The 27,615-nt window shown below is 34.4% G+C and overlaps 1 protein-coding gene across 1 annotated transcript; it reads left to right on the forward strand.

Annotated features, from left to right (window-relative positions):
- The first annotated feature begins 1,590 nt into the window (after window positions 1-1,590).
- Window positions 1,591-21,605, forward strand: LOC123563237 (uncharacterized). Its single transcript, XM_045355925.2, has 4 exons — window positions 1,591-2,064; window positions 14,879-14,940; window positions 15,393-15,515; window positions 15,650-21,605. Exons 1-4 carry the CDS (start codon window positions 1,749-1,751, stop codon window positions 16,787-16,789), a joined length of 1,641 nt encoding a protein of 546 aa, XP_045211860.2. The 5' UTR covers window positions 1,591-1,748; the 3' UTR covers window positions 16,790-21,605.
- Window positions 21,606-27,615: the final 6,010 nt, after the last annotated feature.

The following is a 27,615-nucleotide window of genomic DNA, read 5'->3' on the forward strand; positions in this document are numbered from 1 at the left end:
TCGGCGATTTGGAGTTTTTCGTTTTTCTTTTATTTTCAAAATCTGTTTCATGGTTACCTTCTTGTTAATTCAATACCATCAATGTTTATTCTCTTATTCTTCTTCTGCCATCTATTTCCTCCATTCTAAGATCATCTAATGTTAACATCTACGCAGAAACCGTCACCTATTTTGGATTTTTTCATTTATTTGTATGTTATTTATCTGTTCTCGATAGCATAGCCGTTCTGTCCGAATTTTAACGATGCTGCTAGGTTATTGGACACAACTCATGCATGATTACAATTGCACTGAGCACGAGTTACAGTTCTTGGTCAGGGAAATAAAACAAACTATACAGACATTTTCAAACAAACTAAATAACCAAACATTTTAATATATCAACTACATTTTCTTGAGGATTAGTGCCTATACTAAATAAAAATCAACTAAAGGGTGAGGTAATTCTTCATGCAAGAAAATAATTATTGGCCAAACATGTCGTAAAATACAGATGTGTGTGACCCTGTGCTCCGACGGTGGATAATGGGGAGCGATTATGTTCCTACAACTTCGGTATCAATGTTAAATTCTATCTTGCTTTAATGTTTTGTTAGAAAAAAAGATAAAGCAACCATCAGAACCGATAGTGTGCATAATTACATGATCAGAAAATCACAACTGTCAATGCTGACAAGCTAGAACTACAGGGAGGTAATAAAAATGAATATACAGTGTTAATCAAATGCTCTAACAAACAATTATCGAAAATATCAAGTAACAAGAAATTGATATATTTATGTTTATAACAAAAAACAAAAAATGCACCAGCCTCATTTTAATCAAAGCCCTATGACCTTTTAAACCCTGTACAATACGATCTGAACCCGGTATTACCATATTTAACCATTCTTTACACTAATATTGGAAAAATGCTTATTTTATAAAATTTCTGTATTTTAATTAAAGGGTCATAATGCATTCATTTTTATGAACATAAAATATACTATTTTCTTTACCATCCAATGTTTGATAATTGTTTTCTCATATATTTGTCATAGTTTTGACTATATGATTAACATAATAGAAAGTACTATAAAAATGCACTATTTTGACTATCTCCCTTTATGACCTTGACTTCATAATTTCATGTGTAATATTGAATGTAGCGTTATGCGTAGTCTCTCTTTGCACAGCAACATTATTTGTTTTAACATAAAATTAAAAGCTTTATAGAACTTTTAAACGTCCCACAACATTTTCGCATTTATACACGACCTTTTCAGTTAATGGCATGCAGTTTTTTACTGCCAAAATACTATGTAATTATTTACCTTAGAGTTATTTGAAAAAACAATATTAGTCAAATATTTAAACAAGTTCATGAGACCATTTAGATAATCTGTTAGACTTGTAGATAAATAAATATAGCAATTTCAAACTGGAGAGCAAATACTTTTCTTACCTTTGGCTAAAACGACTTAAAAGTGAATTGATTAAACTTTACATACTATAGGTAGGCACAAGTTAGATAACACTATTTCAAAAAAATGCTTTTATCTACAAGCGGATGTTTACCCTTGATCAATGTATAGCTTGTGGTAGTGTTTATGTATAAAACTACGATAACGTCCACTAGAGTTCTATTGGATTTATACACGACAAGCAGTTTAACACTTTAGTTACAAACAACGAAATATTTTGAATACTTCCGGGTTGTTTACTTTTGGAATGAAACTATGACTTAGTTTAATTGATTTAAAATATACATGTTCTCTGGAAATACAATGAGAATTATGTTTAGGAGAAATTGTATAAAGTATGTTTTTACTCTAATAACTATGTGTGTTGTGTCGGGCTTGTATATAGCTGCTTTAAAACATAACAGCGATATACATAAAAAATTTCATGTTAAAAGACTTAAAGTGAAAAGGGATGTACATTCACAAATTCATTATGGGAAGCATCGGGCAGCTAATATGACTCCAATTAAAGAGCCACCGCATGCGGATACAGATAAGAACTCTTTTAAAAGTGGAGGAAATGATAGTATGCACGTGTATATTGTAGAAGAACACCATGAAGGTACGTTTACTCCAGTTCTAAATTATCACAAAGGGTATGATAAACATTGCCCAACATATGTGTATGGATATAATAAAAGCCTAACCTTGAAGTGTACTTTATAAACCAAATTTTAAGATCAGAAGTAATACAATAAATATATTTGATATATGAATATACGGTACACTTTCCATCGGAAATTAATAAACTCGCGATAATTTAAAGATACATTAAAATAAGTTTATAAAAGGAAGTTTGTTGTGAACTACATCTTACAAAGCTGGTCATAAATAATGTGTAATCGTAGAACAGTTGAAAGCTTTTATCCCGAGATTGAATGATATACAAGCTAGGTTTACTTAGGTATCTTTAAGTAGCCTGGAGTTCGTTGGGTACAATCTTGTATCACTATACACTTCATAGGACTGGAATAAATCATGCAGCTGTTCATTTCATATAAGAAATGTTTCGTTATTTGGCAAAAGTAGCTCTGTACAGTAAAACTTAAACATTATATTTGCTCAGTATTTTCATGGTATAATGCGTTTCACTTGGTATAAATACATAATATTGATATAGTCTGTCCGTTTCAATAGAAAACACATTTATAGATCTATTTAATGTTGACAATATTAAGAATACAAAAAAAAAACCCAAAAAAAAACAAAAACAAAAAAACAAACAAGCAATATGTGTTGAAAGCATATATGTAGAAAAATCAATTCCTAAAATATGAGCTGAATTCCAGATATAGCCCATTAACAGCAAGATCCCTTAAATTAAGAATATAAACAATACATGTGTAATGATTTTCTCCATACATGTACATTGACAAACTCTATGTTTATAGATAAATTACATGTTTTAGTTTATGTTACAAAAAGTGCATGTAATAAAATTGTTATTTTCGAATGTCATGAAAGCACACAATATATTTATTTCAATCAATCACTGCCAGATTTCTATTCCTTGTCACTGTAATATGTTCAATTTCCTTGTAAATTCGTAAAAAAATCTGTAAGACTTTAATTAACTTGAGCAACAGATAATGCGAAAAATGTTTTAAAAGGCATAAAATTGAAATAAAAAAAAAAACTCAACAAAAAGTGGCCCACATGGTTTGAACTCATGCCTTGAAAAACTGAAAAATATCCTCTTCCTATGTAAATCCCTTAAGACTCTCCATAAATCTCTTTCTTAAATAAATAAACTGCAAACATTGAGACACGCAAATTAGTGTGCATAAACTTGCACAAAATCTTTTTATATCTTATCTTCGGTAAAAAATTTGTTCTAAAATTCCAGCTTAATTTGAATATTCGACCAGCAAACTGGACAGTAATATTAAATAAGGAAATAAAAAAGTTGCTGTGTAGATATGATTTTTTTTTCTTTAGATGAAAGTTTTTATAATATCAAGTGGACACAATGTTCACTTGAACATAAATGTGGATATATAAACGAGAGCCATAGTAACATAACAGCTGTTTAAAGAATAGTTACTTTAACACAAAATATGGAGAGAAAGTGAACAGCTGTTGCCGAGCAGTGAAGCAGAAAGGCACACATATAAAATCATTATGATCATAAAATATGTATATGTTTATGCGCTCAGCATGAAAAGATTTACCAGCTGAAACTTGCTATTTTATACGTTTCTAATTGTCCATATAATTGACATGTAAATACTCATTTTAAACAGTTTAACATAATTATACTGAGAGCATGATAAATGCTTGTAAAATATAAGATACTACGTCCAAGGGAGTTTGTACTTAGTTCTTCATGTAGAGAAGTTGTCAGATTAAACCTTGCCCTGCTAAACAATAATGAACTTGTCCATCTTTCAATTTGGAACTGTTAAAAGGGGTGCTTACTAAAAAGATACTGATAGAATGACAAACAGTGCAGACCATGATCAGACTGCACTGATGTGCAGGCTGGTCTTGGTCTACACTGGTCGCAAAGGCAGAATTACTTGCCGCAGCAGGCTAATGATTAAATACTTGTAAAGCTGGTTAGAGTTACTGGTCGCCGTATATAACTTAAACAGGACCTATTGCTGAATGTACATAATTCAAGGTACACGTAAATCACATTAAGAAATATTTGATATGACAACAGGCAGATTGTTTTGAAATGAAAGAATTGATCAAAAGAACACGACTTTTGTTTTACGAAATGTTTTGTGTTGTTTGTTGTTGTTTTTTTTTTGTACACAGTATTTTTTGTTTCGTTTGTTCAACTTGATTTTCCTTGATAGAAGGGCGCGATACATATACTGCATCTGCATATTCTTTATATTAAATATCGTTGTCATATCAGTTGCAGTCATACAAATATAGGCACAAAGCAGACAAATTCTGTTTAAAGGAATCACTTTCTGTCCCGGATCTGATTTAAGTAAATCGTGAAAGTGTAAAACTTGATAAGTGAATTTGTATTGAAAGCATGTATACATGTAGATAAAACAATTCCTAAAACATGAGCCAATTTCCAGATATAGCCCATTAATCAGCAAGGTCTCTTAAATTAAGACTATAGACAATGCATGAGTGATGACTTTCTCCATACATAGACAATGGACAAACTATATGTAAAATGTTTCGTAACACTAAGAGCAACATGGATTGTAGGATATTATAGGAAAGAATACATTATAATCCAATTTGAAGAATCAGGTATGAATGTACTTTGTGAGTAGAATTAGGCAGAGGGTAATAATGGTTTCACGAATGATATATGTATATATCGCTCCTACCCATTGCAAATACTTGCATATAGACGGTTTATTCTGAAAACATTTCTTTAATCATATGTCAACAGGCCAGTATTTGTTCATGTCGTTTTTATAACAACATTCCCCAGTTTATACGTCCATCCCAGTTACCTTTCATGTTGCATGGAAGAAACTCGGTCTTACTTAATTCTTGCAAAATAATCTTTGTTGCAATGAATTTACAAGATCTGTTTTTAGCTCACCTGAGCAATGCTCAGGTGAGTTTTTCTGATCACTCGATATCCGGAGTCTGTCTGTCTGTCTGTCTGTCGTCTGTCTGTCCGTCAACATTTAGCTTGTGTATGCGATAGAGGCTGTATTTTTCAATGATCTTCATGAATTTTGGTCAGAATGATTACCCTGATGAAATCTAGGCCGAGTTTGAAAATGGTTCATCTGGGGTCAAAAACTAGGTCACTAGGTCAAATCAAAGAAAAACTTTGTGTATGCGATAGAGGCTGTATTTTTCAAGTAATCTTCATGAATTTTGGTCAGAATGATAACCTTGATGAAATGTAGGTCGAGTTTGAGAATGGGTTATCTGGGGTCAAAAACTAGGTCACTAGGTCAAATTAAAGAAAAACCTTGTGTATGCGATAGAGGCTGTATTTTTCAGTTAATTTTCATGAATTTTGGTCAGAATGATTGCCTTGATGAAATCTAGGTCAGCTTTGAATATGGGTTATCTAGGGTCAAGAAGTAGGTCATCAGGTCAAATCAAAGAAAAACCTTGTGTATGCGATAGAGGCTGTATTTTTCAATTGATCTTCATGAAATTCAGTCAGAGTGATTGCCTTGATAAAATCTTAGTCAAGTTTGAATATGGGTCATTTTGGGTCAAAAATTAGGTCACTAGGTCAAATCAAAGAAAAACCTTGTGTATGCAATAGAGGCTGTATTTTTCAATTGATCTTTATGAAATTTGGTCAGAATTATTGCCTTGATAAAATCTAGGTTGAATTTGGTTATTGGCCATCTGTGGTTAAAAACTAGGTCACTAGGTCAAATCAAAGAAAAACATTGTGTATGCATTAGAGGCTGTATTTTTCAATTGATCTTTATGAAGTTTAGTCAGAATGATTTCCTTGATGAAATCTAGGTCAAGTTTGAATATGGGTCATCTGGGGTCAAAAACTAGGTCACTAGGTCAAATAAAAGAAATTCTTGTGTTTGCTCCAATTTTAATGATACTTGGTCAGAATATTTTTTCCAAGCAATCACTAGGTCTATGTTTACACTGTTATGGTGTTTTATGGTATGTTTCTCAGGTGAGCGACCCAGGGCCATCTTGGCCCTCTTGTTTTTTCTGTCTGTTAAATATGTGCTTGCCCAAATGTATTTCGTGGTCACCTTGCCGAGAAAACCATCTTTTGGATTGAAATTCGATTCGGCTATGAAGATATTTTTCTATAAACATTTTTAAAAAAGGAATAGATACAGTGGATGTTTACAAAATTTTATTAACACCCAAACAAAATAAAAATAAAGAAGGAGAATGGCTTATATGACAAAATAAAACATTATTTTTTATATTAATACATACATTTATTAGAAAGGGGGTGGGGGCGAGAGATGACTCATCCCAAAACTCTTTCGAAAGACAAATACAAATGTATAATGGTCCTTTGCGTCATGTATGCGTATTTATTACTGGATATCACTTCTGTTATTAGTTTTTTTATATCAGAATATATGACGATTTTCACAACACTAACGGTAAGTTTATACGAGTAGCTTTAAATGAGCGAATCTTTGTTACATGGACACAAAGATATAGATAGATACTTACATTTCTCTAAAACATGCTCAAAAAATAATTTTCTTTCTAGCTTCGACAAAACAATGCAGTTTTTGTACGTTTTAAGATTTTATTTTATGTTGATATATAATTCGCGTGTTTAAAATATTCGATATGTTTATGTGATTTTTGACACGTGATTAAAACTGACTAAATCAAAGGATGTACAGGATGTTTTATTGAAATGTCTGTGTGACATTCAGGAACTAATTGTCGAAAGTAAACCGAATTTCAATATAAGCTTTTAGCAAACTGCTTTATTAAATGTTGCATTAGCCGACATGTTAAGCATTAATGGATATAAACACGCTTTTGTACAATGTCAATTATCACAGAATAATAGTATTTTTTTAATGTCAGCCTTTTGTTCGTGCGCAGCAAACTTATTTCATTTTTAAAGTGTGTTCCCCTACCACACAGTTTCACATTATAAGTGATTGAACAAACTAAAACTTCAAATGAACTGCTCTGGGAAACATACTTTCTGATAAAGAACTGAAATATAGCTAATTCCTCTTGCCGTTCATTTGAATATGTAGGATGCCTCAACGTCAATAAATTGTCAATTGTCTGTTCAATCACAATCATTTATATATTGCACACTGTTCCTAGAGGGAGACGAATAGGTAGATCCATAATTGTTATGTGTCAATGGACAATACTATATCAAATATTGTTGGTGGTTCATTGTTAGATATGAACACGTCATCCCAGCAATGGTGAAATCAAATATCCATTTTATTTAAGGTAATGAAAAACAAATATTTTGTCAAGCCTAAATGTCATAATAAAGTTCAATGTACTATTACAAAATGATGATGACTACATATTGTTAAAATAATTCACTTTTCAGATTTATTACTCTTTTACCGCAGCTGTTAGTGAAACATATAATAAATAAAATTTCGAAATTTCTTCTCGGCAATTTGTGAAATTTGATTTATTTATTTATTCATTTGGGTTTTACGGCGCACCAACACAGTATAGGTTATATGGCGCCAAACAGGACTACAAATTTTGGTTTCACATCTCATTTACATCGAAATAAAAACATGAGGTATGGAATTAAAATTTGCAAACCTGCTGGAATCACAGAGTTACAGCAAAACCAAGTGTTCAGACCCGATAACATTAGAAAGATTCATATTCATGTACGCAGCTGGGCATATGCACATACGCATGGGCGTGCCATCAGTTTTCCGACAGTAAACGTGAGATAGCATATTAATATCCAAATCCGGAATAAGCCTTGAATGCAGAGGGGGTGAAATGGTAGAGTGAAATGAAGATTTAGATTGCCACTTTCTGCATACAATAAATTAAATAATAGTCAATTGAACAGTGAAAGAGGCACTTCATTTGGCTTTATCTGCCGAAAAGAAGGTATGAACTTCTTTGTTCAGAATGAAAAATTCTAGGCTGATTTTGTTCGTTCTTGACCCTGATACAATACAGAAACTTATTAGAAACCGAGTAGAAAGTTACCTAAATTTGAATTTTGAATTTGTAATACAATTTGTTTGACAGAAGCATTATTGGTCTATTTAGAGCCACAAAACGTCTATACAATGTACTTCCGTTAGCATGATTACTTGTGTTATTCGTTTAAGATATTCGTGCTTTTTAAACAAAACATGTATAGCAACTGTAACATTAATTATACAAAACGGTAGTCGGACATTACAGCAGAAGTGCCGGTGTGTAACAAAATATTGCCACGATGTTAGAACATCTCTGTTCAAATCTTGGATAATCGTTTTACTTCTAGTTTAGATATAGGTTTTACATCCATGAACAGAAATTTCTCATCAGATGACGTTGCAATTTAATGCCCATTTTTGCCAATTAATAAGATTCCAGCATCTAAAAATGGAGACAAAGAGATATCTTGCATTTATAATTTATGTATTTCAATATCAGTTTCACAAGAACATTTCCATAATAATAGCATAATAATTATGATAGTAACGTCTTTCATAACGAACTTGATACAGTTAAATTTATGTTGAAATACAAAACAAATGTGTAACTTCAGTGGCTATGATCATATGATTAGCAAATGTGAAATATTTACTTAACTACAGGGAACGGGTGATTAATGTCGCTGACTTCAAGTCATTTGACCGTCAATGCTGTGGGTCAGAAAACTCGCTTTGGTTGTAAAATTCTTTTATGTGAAAAAGTCATCCGAGCTGGTTTACGGATGATCGGTGCTTCTACCCAGGTGCCTGCAGTAATACACCCGAAGTCTTCCTCCAACATAATTAGTTAAAAAGTTCAGATTTCGAGGAAAAGAAATGTGATTACGAAAATAAAATTTGAAATGATGGATTTTTATCCATGCTGTCCCAAGTGTTTGGAAAATAGGCGTCATTCACATGCGCACATGTATTGCCTATCACGTTCAAAGCAGATCGCGTTAACAAATAGATTTAGTAGGGATTAATTTTATTTACACTGCCTTGTAAAATACGAACAGTTCTATAAAAACTAAGGTTTTAATGCCAGTAAACTAGTTTAAACTACCCAGCGGAGTTTTTGCCATTGGCCGTTGCGAGGCAGCTCCCTACCGTATTCCTTCTTCGTGTATGTTTGTGTTTGTTTGTTAGTAGTCGTTATTATTACATCAGTTTGCTGTGTATGAATGCTCATTCACTGTGTACGTGTACATACATCTTTAATGTTGTATTGGCGGCTACGTTCTTTGAATATGGCTTTTCCTTTTGCACTTCTGTCCTTGTTGTTTTCTTTTGCTTGCTTGTTTGTTTCAGGATATTTCCTGGAATTATGGATAGAATTTATGACTTCATAATAGTGCTACTGTTGTGACATCAATTAAGTGCACGTTATCTTAGGAATACAGATAAAAATTCGAAATTTGTAATAGATCTAAGCAGATCTATAAGCCTACTAGTATTTGGACTGAGCTACTTTCATATACTTGTCTTCTTGCCTGTTTTGTCGGACCCTTAATGGTGTTTCTATGAACTTGTATTTTTTGCGTATTGTCACTTTTGTTAAGGAATTCACCCAGTGGGAATAACGTTTACATACACTGTTCTGTACCTTTGAACATAAAGTGGATTAAAAATGAGGGACTGTTTACCGGTTTAAGCTTTCCAGTGTTGCTGTTTTTTCCACGGACCAATCCAAGACTGTTGCTCACATAGCGTGTATGTTTTTCCTTGTTCTTTATTTATGTGTCTATCGTTTATACAAACATACATGTATATTTTTTTTCCTTTTTGTCAATTCAATTTACTTTCTGTATGTTTTATCTTTCACACATACATAGGCCTCCATGCATACACCGCTATAGGGTTTTGCTGCATTCATGGAACAAGGCTATATCTACTGGGTCTTTGTTGTTGCTTTTTTATTTTCATAGCTCATTTGAAATGCTTCCTAATCCTTTTAGATCATTGTTCCTGTTTTGTTCTGTCTGTAAATTATGAAATCCAAGAGCAATGCTACTGCTGTCAGTGTCACATGCAGTCTGTAATAAAACTTTATTAATTTAAGGACTGGTCTGAAGCATTTGTTTCATGTACCGCATGACCTTTTCAGTTCTTTCACTGTTATAATGTGTAGTTATGCATGATGTTTACATTTCGTTTTCAAAGAAAGTGTTGTTTCTATGGTTGTTTGAATGTGTTGTAAAAAAGTTATCGGAACGGATCAGTGAAACATAATGTGTCAGTATTGAACTGTGTCGTAATAAAATGTAAACGTTATTGATATTAAGGCAGACTTACTTTATGGTATTTTGATACTGACGCAGTTTCATGTCTTTTTGAAATTACAAGGGCTCGTACAATACATTTATGGTATATGAATGTTGAAGCAGTGCCACATCTAAACTTCTGCTTTATGTTTTATTTCTCGGGGGTTTCCTGTCTACTTTAGAAATAATGAGTAAAAATAAAATCTATAAAAAGATCCTGTGGAAGAATATAATGCAACCAGGTCAAAATAATAGCAGACATTGTTTGATTGAGTCCGTTCATGAGGGGTAATCAAAAGTGCAACACCTTTGACGCTCCCTAACCTCGAATGATATGAATAGAATAGAAAAAGTGGAAACTCCACAGGTAGGCCATACAACTGAGAAAAGTACGCGCTTATTTAAGTCCAAGATATAAGCGTTTAGTTTATATATAATTTTTTTTAGGTCGATTATGATGGAAGTTCTACAACTTATATTAATCACTCTCGACACCTCATTCCTGATGGAATCCATCGCCACGAGGGTATGAGAGAAGAGGCTAGTTTCCCTTTTAATGCTGAGCGCCAAGCAAGGGAGCTAATGGTACCATTTTTCACGTCTTTGGTATGACGCGGCCGGGGATCGAACCCACGACCTCCCGCTCTCGAAGCGGACGCTCTACCACTAGGCTATCGAGGCGGTTATATAAGCGTTTGAACACTGATATTGGTTGAAATGCATAAGGCAGGATACCTTTACCGGACACGTAGGACGTCCATGTTGTTGCCATATAAACTAAGAGTCCACATTAAGGAACCAAGGGAACTGTGTATCATGCATATGTGATATGTGTAATTTTAACAGGGAAAAACGGAAAATATATGTGTCAGTGTTTAAAGGATGACAAGTTCTGTATTTATAGAACTTACATGTCATTGTGTTTGCATCGGCTGCCTTTCATTGCCTGTTATATTAGCAGCAGTCTTGCATGTTTTATGAAACACACATAGGAGACAAAGAAATAAGTTTTGATATCCCTTCACTTTTACATATAATCTCTTATTGTAATATCATCAGTGCAATAAGAAGTGGCGATATTTCATTTACTGACTAGCTAAACTCTACTTGAAAACTCAATACTTGAGTGCTTAAGTATTAAAGGATACGAGATTCAAAGTGAGTGTGTAAGAACTTGTATATATTTTGCAATATATTTCTCGTAAGCAGATAATGAAAGGCTCTGAATATATAAGAAAACATCAAACCATATTTGATATATATTTCGAGAGGAATTAGCAGACATTGAAAGAAAGTGGATATACGAGCTGCGCCATGAAAAAAACCAATATAGTGCGTTTGCGACCAGCATGGATCCAGACCAGCCTGCGCATCCGCGCAGTCTGGTCAGGATCCATGCAGTTCGCTTTCAAAGCCTGTTGCAATTAGAGAAACCGTTATAGAGCGAACCTGCATCCATGCTGGTCGCAAATGCACTATGTTGGTTTTCTCATGGCGCAGCTCATATTTTGATAGGTTTAAGGTAGACAACGGGCGAAGTTGCAAATATCGGCATGTGCTTCGAGTGGTTTCACATTACTGAAATAAGGATTTAAATAAAGAGTTTTATGGCTCCAGTCTGTAGTTGAATTTAAACTGTACAGATATTGATCTGTTTAACTGATTGAAACAAACTAAATATAGTAATTTATTTCCTGAATCGATCTATTAAACGGTAGCTTATCACGTAAATAAACAATTTTCATCCCACAAGTATCCTGACTATGAAAAGAAAACTACAAAATAACCATAATTATTCCATATATCCGAGATAATCGGGCGTATTTACTGCACGAGATCGCCTTGTAACAGTATTTAATGACGAAAGAGTGTGCCGTTCCTAACCAATAGTAATACCATACTCTCCACATTACAAGTGTTGGTTCAATACAAGCATAGCGTTTGTTTTGTATTTAGCCTTTCCTTTGTTGTTATTCATCTAAAAGGCTTCTGCAAACTTGAAGTTCATTATTTACGTAGGTCGACCTATCCTTGAGCTCGAAACTTACATCAATACCAATTCGTACATTTTCATTTTATCTAAATAAGAAGAAACTAGTCATGATTATACGTACAGAGGTTCCACTAACGTTACATACTCAATATCTATAGCCTTTCTTTTTTTCAGTAATTTTTAGCTCACCTATCACGAAGTGACAAGGTGAGCTATTGTGACCGCTTGATGTCCGTCGTCGTCGTGCGTCAACAATTTGTAAAAAAATCTTCTTCTTGAAAACCACTTAGCAGAATTTCACCAAACTTCATAGGAATGATCCTTGGGTGGCCCCCTTTCAAAATTGTTCAAAGAATTGAATTCCATGCAGAACTCTGGTTGCCATGGCAACCGAAAAGAAAAACTTTAAAAATATTCTCCTCAAAAACCAGAAGCCCTAGAGCTTAGATATTGGTGTGAAGCATTGCCTAGTGGACCTCTACCAAATTTGTTCAAATCATGACCCCGCCCCAGGGGTCACTTGGTTTTACATAGGAAAATCTTAAAAAATCTTCTCCTCAAAAACCAGAAGCCCTAGAGCTTAGATATTTGGTGTGAAGATGATGCTTCCAATTGTTCAAATCATACCGCCAGGGTCACTTGTTTTACATGAAAACTTAAATCTCTCTCAAAACCAAAGCCAAGCTTGATTTTGTGTGAGCATTGCTATGACCTACATTTGTCAATCTGACCCCGCCCCAGGGGTCACTTGGTTTTACATAGGAAAATCTTAAAAAATCTTCTCCTCAAAAACCAGAAGCCCTAGAGCTTAGATATTTGGTGTGAAGCATTGCCTAGTGGACCTCTACCAAATTTGTTCAAATCATGACCCCACCCCAGGGGTCACTTGTTTTACATAGGAAAATCTTAAAAAATTTTCTCAAAAACCAAAGCCTAGAGTTAGATATTTGGTGTGAAGCATTGCCTAGTAGACCTCTACCAATTTGTTCAAATCATGACCTCGGGGTCAAAATTGATCCCGCCCCAGGGGTTTCTTGATTTTACATAGGAAAATCTTCAAAAAATTTCTAAAAATAATCCAAAAGGCCTAGAGGTTAGATATATCACATGTAGCATTGCCTAGTGGACCTCTACAAAATTTGTTTAAATCATGACCCCCGGGGTCAAAATTGACCCCGCCCCAGGGGTTACTTGATTTTACATAGGAAAATCTTAAAAAATCTTCTTCTCAAAAACCAGAAGACCTAGAGCTTAGATATATGACATGTAGCATTGCCTAGTGGACCTCTACTAAAGTGGTTCAAATCATGACCCCAGGGTCAAAATTGACCCCGCCCCAGGGGTCACTTGATTTTACATAGGAAAATCTTCAAAAATTTTCTAAAAATAAACCAGAGGGCCTAGAGCTTAGATATTTCACTTGTAGCATTTCCTAGTAGACCTCTACAAAATTTATTCAAATCATGTCCCTCGGGGTTAAAACTGACCCCGCCCCAGGGGTCACTTGATTTTACATAGGAAAGTCTTAAGAAAAATTTCTAAAAATAAACCAGAAGGCCTAGATCTTAGATATTTGACATGTAGCATTTCCTAGTAGACTTCTACAAAATTTGTTCAAATCATGACCCCTGGGGTCAAATTGACCCAGCCCCATGGGGTTACTTGATTGTACATAGAAAAATCTTCAAAATTTTCTAAAAATAAACCAGAAGAGCTTAGATATTTGACATGTAGCATTGCCTAATGGACCTCTACAAAAAAAATTTCAAATCTTGACCCCCCAGGGTAATATTGACCCAGCCCCTGGGGTTACTTTATTTTATGTTACTATAAATAGCTTATTTAGTAACTTCTTTATTATTGGCCGTAAAACCGAGACCACTTTTCTGTGGTACAACATGGATGGTACCTCCAATTTTTAGGTGTATTTTGACGTATCTGTACCTTTAAGAAAATTTCAACTATATTTACTCATGATTCTTTTGATTGATCTTGATTATGATTTTTTGACCTTCCTGTCCTGAAGTGCAATGATAACAGGTGAGCAGCTTGTTTATATTTTGACGAAAGATAGTTTCATTTCAAATCAACAAAAAATCAAAGAAAACATTAACACGAAATGTCATTTCGTTGTAAAGAATTACACGAATGAACAATTCGTAAATATGTATAGTTATTTAAAAACGATAAACAAAATGAACTTATAATTTGTAACAGCGATACAGTGTTTCAACATATGATAGTACTTGATAATATAACAATATAATATTTTGTATGTACATATTACTTTTTCCGAGGGAAAGCACCGATATAATACTTTTTCTTATATCCATGTTCATATTGAAATTCATTTTCATATTAAACTGAATTACGTTTGTTTGTACCTTAGATCCCTTGTGCACATTAAATTGAACAAACTCATAAAATGATATTGGTGTTTGTACCCTCGGGTTACGGGTTCAGCAGCTGATAACATTTTACTGCACAACCGCTCAAGCTGGTGTTAAACACATGATAAACATTTGTTTACTTTTATTTCAGTAATTCCATACTGGTTTGCAGCAGCCCGGAAAGGAACAATACCAAAGACTGGAAATACACTGGTATATATTCAAATATCTCATAGCATACCCTCTGCTAACTTAGAAAAGCAAGCTATCAACTGTGAAACTTAACATGTTTTTATTTTAAGCCTAAAATGCAATAAAGCAAAACATAAGCAAACACGGTTTGAGTGGGTTTGTTCGTGACGGGAAATAAACCTTGCAACACTCCTCACGCCCGTTAGCACTGGTTTAAGAGGACCTCTATTATCCACTTACAATCAAGGGACTCCATGAGCCCAAAGTACTAGAATTTATAACAACACTGAATCACGCTTGTGGAATATGTGACAAAATGTCAGAGAATAAAAATTGATTATTTTAAATGTATTGAATCTGCTTTAAGCAAATCTGCCAACGAACACAACTTTTGTGCACATTTTTGTATGTAATGTGTTTTATAGAAAAGACAAAATATACACGAGCAATAAATACACATTAATTAATTTCAGGTACATATCGATGGCCATTCGGACCTTGCCCCGCCTCTTTATGTTCCTGGATACCCAGTTTTCATCTGGCCCCATGAAAGGGAACTAAAATTCCTAATGCAGACAAATGATGCTTTCATTCAGGTAAGAAATTCTTAACAAAAATTCTGCTTGTACCAGTAAAAAGTGTAGGAGAGCATTGAACAATACATACCACTTTTAAATGTAATTATGCGTACTTATTTTTAGAATTAATTTGAATGTTCTATAATTTACAGGCGTCTGCAATGACTGGACTGGTCAATCGTGTGATATGGGTATGGCCGGACTGGGACAAATCGGATCACGAATCTGGTTATTTCATGTCAACTGTTAGCCTAGGATTTGTGTCAGTACCACATCAAGGCAAACCTACACAGAAAGGATTTTGCGCTTGCATAAAAAATAGAACAAATTTTGAATGTAGAACATTAACCAATGTAAGCAGAATGGCAAATAAAAGCAGCGATGATGATGGTTTCAATATCCCACGTAGTCTTTGTAAAATAACGAAGATTCTTATTGTTGAAGAAATAAACGAGGACAAGGCTTTGGCCTTTTTCGGAAAAAGTGACTGGATCGCGAAAAGTGAACACATTATTCTTGATATAGACGAAGATTTCTACGGTTGTAGTTATGCAATAGAACCTTTGCTAAAAGCAAATGTTAGTTACAGCAAATTATTTCGGTTATCAAGTTTGATAGCATCTTATATATGTCCAACCTCTTTCACTCATGAAAAGGAATCGGACAAGTTTTTAATGGAACTCTTGTCAGTTACACGAACAAAACGTGCTTGCAACAGAGATAAAACACTGAAACATTCTGAGAGGTGTCATGGTGTTGCAGAAATTGATTTACATAGACATTTTAGGCATCAGCTTAATAGATCTATAACTGAAGACACAATACGTATGTGCCATCGAACAAGACCACATGATTTTGTGCAGAATTTATTGACGAAATTATCAACATTTAGCATCACGCAAATTCGGGCGTTGCAGAAAACTGGGTTCTGTTTAACAACGTCACCAAAAACTCTGAAAATAAATAGGAATGATAATAGGTTTGGACTTTGCATCGGTTCAAATACGCCAAAGGACACAGCCGTATTGGAACATACTCCAACAAAGTCGGAAATTGCCACAAGAACTATTTTATTAAAAGGTTTATTAAAGAAATTATCCAGTCATTCGGTTGAATTAGTAACAGTTTCGCGTTCGATGAGGGACGGCTATACACCTAGACAATTCTTTGAAAAAATTGAAGCGGATATTTTGAATGGATTAAAAGATTCTTTCAGCAGAAAGATTAAGGTACAATATGATCGCGAACTGCTCGGCGGAAAACCTGGATGGCCGGCAAGACATAAGGCTTAATTCCGTGTGTGTATTCATGCTTTAAATTAACAGAATTAATTGTGATATGTTAGTCTGTGTGAATAATTCTTCATCCATATGTAATATGGAAATAATCTATTTTTCTAGACATGATGTGACATTTTTTCAGTCTTGCTCAGCTGATTACCATTATGTAATAATGACATGTGCGTTAAACAAAAACATCTTTATTGTTATTTTTTTTAATTTACTACAGATTAACATTATCTTTGGCTGACGTAAAATTTCGAAAGCCAATAAAAATTTTCAGATTTGAATGATTGCATTTTGATTATATTGTTGCTCTGTATTAGGTTACAAAGATAGGCATCTACGACTGTGAGAAGCAAAGTGTTCACTTTACATAGTGAAATAGAAAAGTGAAAACACTGCGATAATATACAAGGAACTTAGTCAGCGCAGTACACATTCTAACGTTTGCTATTGTCGGGGTTGTTTGGTATTTTGGATACACACAAATATTTACACTTTAATAAAAAAAACACACACACACACACACACACACACACACACAAAAGGTGATAAAGTGACTCGGTTAAAAATAGCTATTTACATTTGAAATAGAAAATTGTTTATAAATTGTTTATTAGTCCCCTACTGGTTGAAAACCAGTTTCGGGGACTATAGGAACGCGCTTTTCCGTCATTCCGTCTGTCCGTCTGTCCGTGCCCGCGAAATGATGGTTAAGTGACTTCATAACGGTACTTTCTCTTTGATGTCATTCATTCCGTTCTGTTTATGTGACCTTTTTCTTTTTATGTGACTGATAGAACAATAGAGAGAACAATGGGGGTGTCACATAAATACCGTTTCGTGAGAACGTCCGTCCGTCCGTCCGTCCGTCCGCAATTTCGTGTCCGGTCCATAACTCTGTCATCCACGAAGGGATTTAAATATTACTTGGCACAAATGTTCCCCATGATGAGATGACGTGTCATGCGCAAAACCCGGACCCCTAGCTCAAAGGTCAAGGTCACAATTGGAGGTCAAAAGTCAACAGGGCTTTTTTTTCCTGTCCGGTCCATAACTCTCCCATCCATGAAGGGATTTTAATATTACTTGGCACAATATTCCCCATGATGAGGCGACGTGTCGTGCACAAAACCCGGACCCCTGGCTCAAAGGCCAAGGTCACAATTGGAGGTCAAAGGTCAACAAGGCTACAAGGCTTTTTTCCTGTACGGTCCATAACTCTCCCATCCATGAAGGGATTTTAATATTACTTGGCACAAATGTTCCCCATGATGAGACGAAGTGTCATGCGCAAAACCTAGACCCCTAGCTTAAAGGTCAAGGTCACAGTTGGAGGTCAAAGGTCAACAGGGCTTTTTTCCGGTCCGGTCCATAACTCTGCCATCCATGAATGGATTTTAATATTACTTGGCACAAATGTACCTCATAATAAGACAATATGCCATGCACAACTTTCAGACCCCTAGCTCAAAGGTCAAGGTCACACTTAGCAGTCAAATGTTAACATAGCATGAACAGGGTCTGTTTTGTGTCCGGTCCATAACTCTGATATTCATTAAGGGATTTTAATATTACTTGGCATAAATGTTCCCCATGATGAGACGACGTGTCATGCGCAAAACCCGGACCCCTAGCTCAGAGGTCAAGGTCACAATTGGAGGTCAAAGGTCAACAGAGCTTTTTTCCTGTCCGGTCCATAACTCTCCCATCCATGAAGGGATTTTAATATTACTTGGCACAAATGTTCCCCATGATGAGACGACATGTCATGCGCAAAACCTAGATCCCTAGCTTAAAGGTTAAGGTCACAGTTGGAGGTCAAAGGTCAACAAGGCTTTTTTCCTGTCCGGTCCATAACTCTGCCATCCATAAAGGGATTTTAATATTACCTGGCACAAATGTACCTCATAATAAGACAATAGGTCATGCACAACTTTCAGACCCCTAGCTCAAAGGTCAAGGTCACACTTAGCAGTCAAATGTTAACATAGCATGAACAGGGTCTGTTTCGTGTTCGGTCCATAACTCTGACATTCATTAAGGGATTTATATATTACTTGGCATAAATGTTCCCCATGATGAGACGATGTGTCTTGCGCAACACCCAGTACCCTAGCTTAAAGGTCAAGGTCACACTTTGAGATCAAAGGTCAGTAGGATTTTTTTTCCTGTCCAGTCTATAACTTTGTCATGCAAAACAGGATTTAGATATCAGTTGGCACAAATATTCCCCTGGATGAGACAACATGTTATGCGCAAAACCCAAGTCCAGTGTCTAATGTCAAGGTCACACTTAGAGACCAAAGGTCAGACACAAGAATGACTTTGTCTGGAGCATTTCTTCTTCATGTATGGAGGGATTTTGATGTAACTTGGCACAAATGTTCACCAACATAAGACGGATTGTCATGCGCAAGAACCAGGTCCCTAGGTCTAAGGTCAAGGTCATATTTAGAGGTCAAAGGTCAAATTCAAGAATGACTTTGTCCGGAGCATTTCTTCTTCATGCATTGAGGGATTTTGATGTAACTTGGACCAAATGTTCACCATCATGAGGCACCCTTGATTTTAGAATTACCTCCCTTTGTTTTACTATAAATAGATTTTATTGTAACTTTTTTATTACTGGCCTTAGAGAAAAATCGAGACCACTTTTCTGTGGTACAACATGCATGTTACATCCAATTTTGAGGTGTTATTTTGACCTATCTCTACTTGGTAAAGAGTTTCTTGAGTTTCTTATGGACTTATATTATATTAGATTTTTTTTTCTTTTTTAAGATTAATTTCCCTTTGTTGGTACTATAAATAACTTATATGATAACTTTTTTATAATCGGCAAAAACATTTCAATATGAAAACAACTGTGGGTTTTTATATATGCACATTTTAATCCAAGTGTGTTGTTATAACAAATTGTATATATAGTACAGTATTGTTTATACATCATTGACAGATATCAGTTCATTATGTTATACTGCAGTAGAGAACATTAGGTACCTTCCAGTAGGGGACTTTGTATTGCATGGCAATACCTCATTCACTTGTTTTTACCTAGTTTGTTGAAATAGTCCAGTCATGATGAAATCGCCAAATTGAATGTTAAGGGAAGTTTAATCTTTATGAGCAACGCAAGGTGGGGTCATTTCATACAGGTTATTTTAAACATTCAATTTATAAAAATATTTCATGATGGGAAGCTAGTGTAGTAAGTCACAATATAATTTATGATATTTTTCTTCACTTGAAATTCCCCATTTTTTTTTTAGAATTATTGTGTAATTTTATATACAGTACATTAAGTGTTGCAGAAAGTTATTTATAAACAGCACCATTTTATTTAGAAAATAAACAGGTCAGAACTTTTTTTTTAATTAATTTAAATCTCAATTTATGTTTTGAAAATAAAGTTCCATATTTGCTAAGCGTTAGTTTTGAAAAGCTTACTAATCTTTAACATTTACATAGTTCTGTACGATTCTTGTCATATATATTCCGTTGAACAACATCATATAATTACAAACAAGTACCAGGTATATTTCCGCCAAAGTTAACAAAAGAGCTAACCCACCGTTTGTTATTTTACCAATCTTTAAACATACTGAGCGTACATTGTTTAAATTCAATGTACGCTATTCAGTGTACGCTCAGAGCAATGGGTTGTTGGTAAAATATCAAAATTTCAACGAAATATAATTTATGCTATCATATAAAGTTACCCATTTTACAACTTTAACCCCTTTTTGAAAAGTCATAGAAAATACAACAAAATAACTAAAGTTTAAAAATTAGCAAAAATTGTTGCAAAGAAAATGTCAGTAAAAACAAAATATCGTCGTTTTCTTTCCCTGTCGAAAAATAAAATACAATATTTGTCAGATATTAAGCATTTTATATTTAAATACATACATCTCTGTACATATTTGTGTAAATGGTATTCACATGCTTTCTAACTTTAATAACTTTTACTTGTATTTTTGTGACTTTTTGAAATAGGGCGTGGTAGTAATATGCATTACAGTATATCTTTGCGTGATTCGATATTTGTTAATTTTGATATGCTTTTAATAATATGTTGAGCTTAATGTACGCTTTATTAATTTCTTGTATATTGGCAAAATAGCAAATGACGTATGACGTATGTGATTGTACTATGGGAAACACACATAGAACTTTCTTTTGGCCACGGGAATACCAACGTTTTTCCTTTTACAAATTATCTGGAAATGTAATGGTTGGGATATCATTATTCCTATATCGAGTCCAATGTTTCATATGCATAATTATGTCTCCCACACCACGGTGTGGTGGAAGATATATTGATTTACTCCTGTCTGTCTGTGTGTGTGTCCGTCCGTCTGTCACAAATCTTGTCAGCACTCTAAGTCGAACATTTCTCATCCGATCTTCACCAAACTTGAACACAACGTGTTTGCCAATAAGTCCTCGGCCAAGTTTGATACTAGCCAAATCGGCCCAGGCACTTCGGAATTATGGCCCTTGAATTACCGATAGGCTGCTTACTCCAACACTTATCCGATAGGCCGCTTACTCCAACACTTATTCCAAAACTATCAAAGGTATATTTTCTGTGAGTAAACAGTATATAAAAGACAGACTTTCTATTCAGATGATTAGGCAGTTGTGGGAGACATGCGCTTTTCTCAAAACAGCTACAAGTTTGTGTAGAGTATGCACAAGTTTACATATAAGCTCAATTTTAATTGACCTCACATACATTATGTCACATAATTTTGTTATATCATGTTTATGTTATGTCATTCAATTGCTGAATAAAAATGGTGACTGTATGTTAATTCTAGTATGTGTAGAAGTTAATTGCAGAATGTGTATAAAAAGTAAAAAAGCAGCGGATATTAATATACCAGATGGATGGCAAGTATGACTTCACACTATTTTCAAGTGAGTCAAAATCAGTACTATTGACCTCTTGATGGACAATATATAGACCTGTATCTGTACGAAGCGAAGTATTGCTAGGGTCTGTCACGTTCCAGGTCTTATAGCGACATTTCAACAATCACTAATGGAGGAAGACCCCCGATACCCCACTGAGCACTCAGTCGGGCACAGAAGGGCACTAGTATAATAGAAACGTGCAACGATCCTCAAGCCAGCTAAATGTCTTCCTCATGTGACCACCTGTACAGGGCTTGAACAGAGGAGAAGGACAAGTGATTCAAAGTTAGTAACCTAAACCCTCGACCACAGAGGTCCCTTTATCAGTAAGAAGCAGCATGGCAATCATTTTGATATTGATACTGCTAATTGTACCGAGTACAAATTCTGGCGCGCGTAAGATTATTTGTGTTTCTTTCTTTTTGGTGCTGTCTCCAAGCTTTCCAAGCAAAAATGCTGGTATGTCTAAGATTATTTGATTTGTGTGGCTTCCTTCTTGCTACTGCCTCCCAACAGTATCAAGTGAAAATTCTGGTGCGACTGAGATTATTTTTGCAGGTTCCTTTTTGGTGCTGCCTTCAACCGTACCAAGTAATATACTGCTGCATATAAGATTATTTTCGAAGATTCTTTCTTGGTGATGCCTTCAACCGTACAAAGTAAAATACTGGTGTGACCAAGATTAATTGTATGACTCTCTTCCTGGAACTGCATTCAACTATACCAAGTATGATACTAGTGCGACTAAGATTATTTTTGTAGCTTTCTTCTTATTGCTGTCAAACTGTGCCAAGTAAAATACCTGGTGCGACTGATCATTCGTATGGCTTCTTTTTCAACGCCTGTAAAGCTACCATATCCATTAACACCATCTTTTCAGACAAAATTTGAAGACAAATTTCAGTATTCATACTAAAAATAGAAGGTAATGTCGGTCAAGTCTCAACATAGGCATAATCTACAAAGTCAGACACAATTTTGAAATAAGTTTCATTACAAGGTGTTATCAGTGTGTGCATTTGTTTGCATATAAATCCAGAAACTTTACTTTAAACAGCTTACTCCAGAAATGTAAACAATCCTGAATACCACAAATGTGGGATTTGTTTGACGCCAAATATTGAAACAAGCTAAATGGCATTATACAGTTTAATTAGTGCTAGCCTGCATTACAGCTGATAAAGAGCTAAGCTATGTCGAGTCACGAGCGCCATTAATTAACGAAGTGTATTTGCATTTCATGGACTGTTTAATTTATTGGGCTATTTCATTTGGATAAACAAATGTTTATACTAGTGTATGAGAATATTATTGGGATACTGCTTAATTTTCGTTCATTGTTGCCAATCTTTCTACGTTTTTTCCCCGTTCAATTCTGCTCTTTGCATGGCATGAATGTCTGTTACTGTGAGTGCCATATTGAAGAAGTAACAAAGCTTCAAGATAAACAGTAACTATATCAGTATGCTTTTAAAGCATATTACTGCATATGATAGTATCTATATGTTGTAACTCTTCTGTAAGCAATATATGTATAGGGAGGAAATGGTATTCTTAAAGTGATAAAGGAACTCGAGACCCGAGCGACACAAGACTTTACAAACATCTGTATTTCACTTGCTTATTGGTCTTGCATCGGATTGGTTAGAATGCTAACTGAGGATGTCAAAGCTAGTTTGATAAGGACCAGACATAAGGTAGTATGCAATACCCACCGCTAGTGATCAACGCATGTATAAAGAAAAATGTTATAGCTGATATATTTACAAAATGGAAGACCTAAACAAAATCTTTTTTACCAGTTTACAAGATCATCAAGTGACTACAGTACTAAAATCTAGCCTGTAAAATTATCGAAATGTTTGTTTTCGCATTGGTTATAATAAAAGAATTGTCATGAAACTCTGCAGAAGAATATGTTTGTATATCAGATTTGCAATAATCTGTGAAAGCATAGCTTTCTTACGGGGTGATACTAGTATGTAAACAACTTCCGTGTGCAATGAACGGATGTACTCAAGGTAACCTTCATAAATTAGCGTTTTTTCATATTATGAAATATGACCACGTATCTCACCTAAAACATTATTTAAATGACAAAAATGTCCAGTCTTTATTTGCGTACACATCGTTTCATTGGTCCAAACATTTCTGCAATACTGTATCAATGTGTAATAAAACAATATCAACATGTTTAACACCCCAAAAGTGACCTTGGGCTTTGAGAGGCATCTGAACCTTGTGCGTCACATGTCGTCCCACAGAGACATTTAAAGTAATAATTATATCTTGCATACAGAAAAGATATGACACGTGATATGATGGTTCAAAACTGTGACCTTGACCTTTGATATAAGGCACGATGTCTCATTGAAACAAACGTTTCTGCCATATTTGAAAGATTGATTAATCGGCTAAAACGTTCTAGAAAGGGAAATCTGTAAGAAGATCCTTTGAAAGCATAGAATGCAACCAAGCAAAACAATCGCAGACGCGGTTTAATTGAGTCTGTTCATAAGAAGTAATGGAAAGTGCAACACACCTGACGCCCCTTAGAACCGGCTTTAGCGGAATTCTGTTATTGCAATATTGAATAGACTCCATAATCCATAAGGACCAGAAAATATAACAATCTCACTGAATCCAAGTACCGGGAAACTTTTTATTGACGCCACACCGCGATTTAAAATTGCTGTTGTGATAGTTGATAAAATTTGTAGGAGGATCCTTTGAAAGTATAGAATGCAACCAAGCGAAATAATAGCAGACTCGGTTAATGAGAAGTAATGGAACGTACAACACCCCTCACACACTTAGCACCGATTAAAGCGGTATTCTATTACATAAATATTAAATGGAATCCATATTTCACCCAAAACATAACAAAACAACATTGAGTTCTAATCATGTTCAATAACACTTGTTTTATCTCATCCATTGTTTCAAAACATTTTGTATGATGGGTTCAGAGCGCATTGCTTTCAATACTTTTATTTTTTCAGTTCATAGGGAAAACTCACAATTTGTGGATTTTACTCCATTTTCATATGGTAAAGTAGCACTGTATTACACGGCTTAAACATTAAAAATTATTCTCATCATTTTTGTGATATACAAATTTGCTCGCTTCACTAGAAAATAATAATAATGTTAAGATATGAAAACGCATAATTAAGTTTGCATTCATAGATATGAAAACATATATTTCAAGCTTCCGGTTATTTCTACTTAAAGGCTGACCATGCAGTTATTGATAATGTACTGCACGAATAAGATATGCAAAAACGTGTTGATAAACTATGATATCTCCTTATAGAAACTTGCCCAAGGCCGTCTTTATTCAAAGGAAACAGTCTGTTTATGGAGTGAAACTGCTGAGTGAACACCGTTTGTTAATGATAATCCTATCTATGTTACATGAATGCAAAAGGAAATAAATATATCTATGTTACATGCAATACAAGATATCACAACCATGTATCTATCAGTCCTAAAATTGCTTTCTTATTTTATGGTATTTCTAGGAACTTCTCTCATACTTTAACGCAGATATAAACAACACAAGGCTGTTTTCTTTCTATAAGGGGTTTCATCAACATATTTCAATTTGTGAAGTTCTGTTGGTTTTATCGTTTTAAGAACGCGCCCGTTAGATGATTTCACTATAGAAAATGTTACAATTTCCTCAGCGCATTTCTTGAATTGATTTTTTTTTTCAAATAACTGATCACAGACCAGTTGAAGTCTTGACTCATATCTGATTGTTACGGTGCCCCTAAAGTGACATGTTACGCACTTTTTTCCAATTAGGTAATGTGAGACTTTTTTTATTTCGTTTAAACGAAATGATTTCGTTTTAACGAAATGATTTCGTTTAAACGAAATAACTTATTTCGTTTAAACGAAATAACTTATTTCGTTTAAACGAAATCATTTCGTTATCATTTCGTTTAAACGAAATGATTTCGTTTAAACGAAATAACTTATTTCGTTTAAACGAAATGATTTCGTTTAAACGAAATAAAAAAAAGTCTCACATTACCTAACTGGAAAATAAGTGTGTAACATGTCACTTTAGGGGCACCGTAGATTGTAGTAATTACGCATGCTTTTTTCATGCCTAGAGTTAATAGGAGATGGAAAGTCTCTAGTCATTTAAGTCTATAATAGAGTATTTTCCAAATAATTTGCCTAGCCTCATTTTTTCGGTTCAGATAACTTTTTAGAAAATGATCTAATGAACTCCTTTCAGTAATAGTACTGACTGTGTAATGTCATACCAACAGTATTTTCTAGCAGCGCATGTATGGAAATTCTTTGTTTAGATAAAAACCTTAATTATCGTAATGGGCAATGAAGTCAAATACTGCTGTAGAACGTGATATGAGGATTGACATAGTAACATTACAGCTGAACAGTCACTGAGCAGTTACTGAACAGAATGTATAGGAAATATTATATCGGACGTGGGCAGTAAGACGTAGAGTAATATCGCCCCATTATGATCATTTTATATATGCGTTTACTTACTGAATATTGCTAGTGTTGCATAATGAAAATATTTACAAAATGTGTCCTGCTTTTAACATTGCTTAGATATACATATAATCTACATTTTCGCGCTCATTTGAAGTAATTTAATATAGATTAAGAGAATGCTAAAGGTCTTAAAGAAACAAAACGTCTGAGATCATTTATACTCCAACCATGATTCGTGCGGAAATGTTGTCTTGCGGCAAACAAATTTCAGGTACTATAGTTAATAAACGGTATCAAACCGAACAAAACGGACAATATTCGTAGTATTCTTTAAATAGTATACCTTAATGATAATATTATAATGCCACCTCAGGAGGGCTGTTTTGACAAGAATCTATCAAACGAACAAGGCAAATGTTTTACATGATATAGATTTTTCACCGCTTGTTTGATCTGGACATTTACGCTGACGGACCTTTAAAAATTCCAAATCTTAAGATGAATCGATTCTAACATATGGAACGAGTTCGATGATATTACGAAATCAATTTACAACATCGAACATGAGAGTACATTGTGCCCGAACTATTCCTAATCAGTTTAGAGTAGACACTTTTGAAAAAGCAAGAATTTAGTTTATAGTTTATACATAATTTATTTTAGGTCGATTGTGAATGAAGTTCTACAACTTATATTGATTACTCTCGACACCTCATTACTGATGGAATTTATCACCACGAGGGTATGAGAGTAAGAATGTACAGAGTGTTTTCTGTATACAAATAGTTTCAGAATTGATTGTACATTTAATTCTAGACCGAGATAAATGAAATCGAAAATAAAAGTAAAGTCTAACATTTTTTGTTTAAACTGTTAATGGGACCAATGAAAATAAAATAAGTAATAAAATTTCGAGATTTCGTTTCGGCAATTTGTGACCATCTAAAATTTCTGGTCTTTGGTATCATGGAGTCCAATAAATGCATATGTTATAAATTTTGCAAATGCCGGTGCCTATAAATTTTATTAACTATTTGAAGTGCTGTGTAGTGGATGTAAGTATCTCCCTGTACTCGGTGTTGTTATGTTCTTTTTTTTTTTTTTGGTTGCGATCTATACATATGGAAGTCCAAAAGATAACCGCTGTACAATGACATTAATTAGAATTCATTAAGTTTAATACGATTTGGAACATACAAACTTTCCATGTTGTTGCCAGATGACCTACGAGTCCTCGTTAGAGAATCGAGAGAATATTGTATATATGATGTATGATTCTAATCAGGTAAAACGGAAAATACATTTTTCAGAGCTTAAAGGATGGCAATTTATTCTTAGAACTTATCTGTCATTGTATTTGCCTCAGCTGCGTCTCAGCGTGTGATATATTAGCACTCTTGCATGTTCGGTGAAAGAAAAATGTTTCTTAACAC

Source organism: Mercenaria mercenaria, chromosome 2 (genome assembly GCF_021730395.1).
Source record: "Mercenaria mercenaria strain notata chromosome 2, MADL_Memer_1, whole genome shotgun sequence".
NCBI classification, from domain to species: Eukaryota; Metazoa; Mollusca; class Bivalvia; order Venerida; family Veneridae; genus Mercenaria; species Mercenaria mercenaria.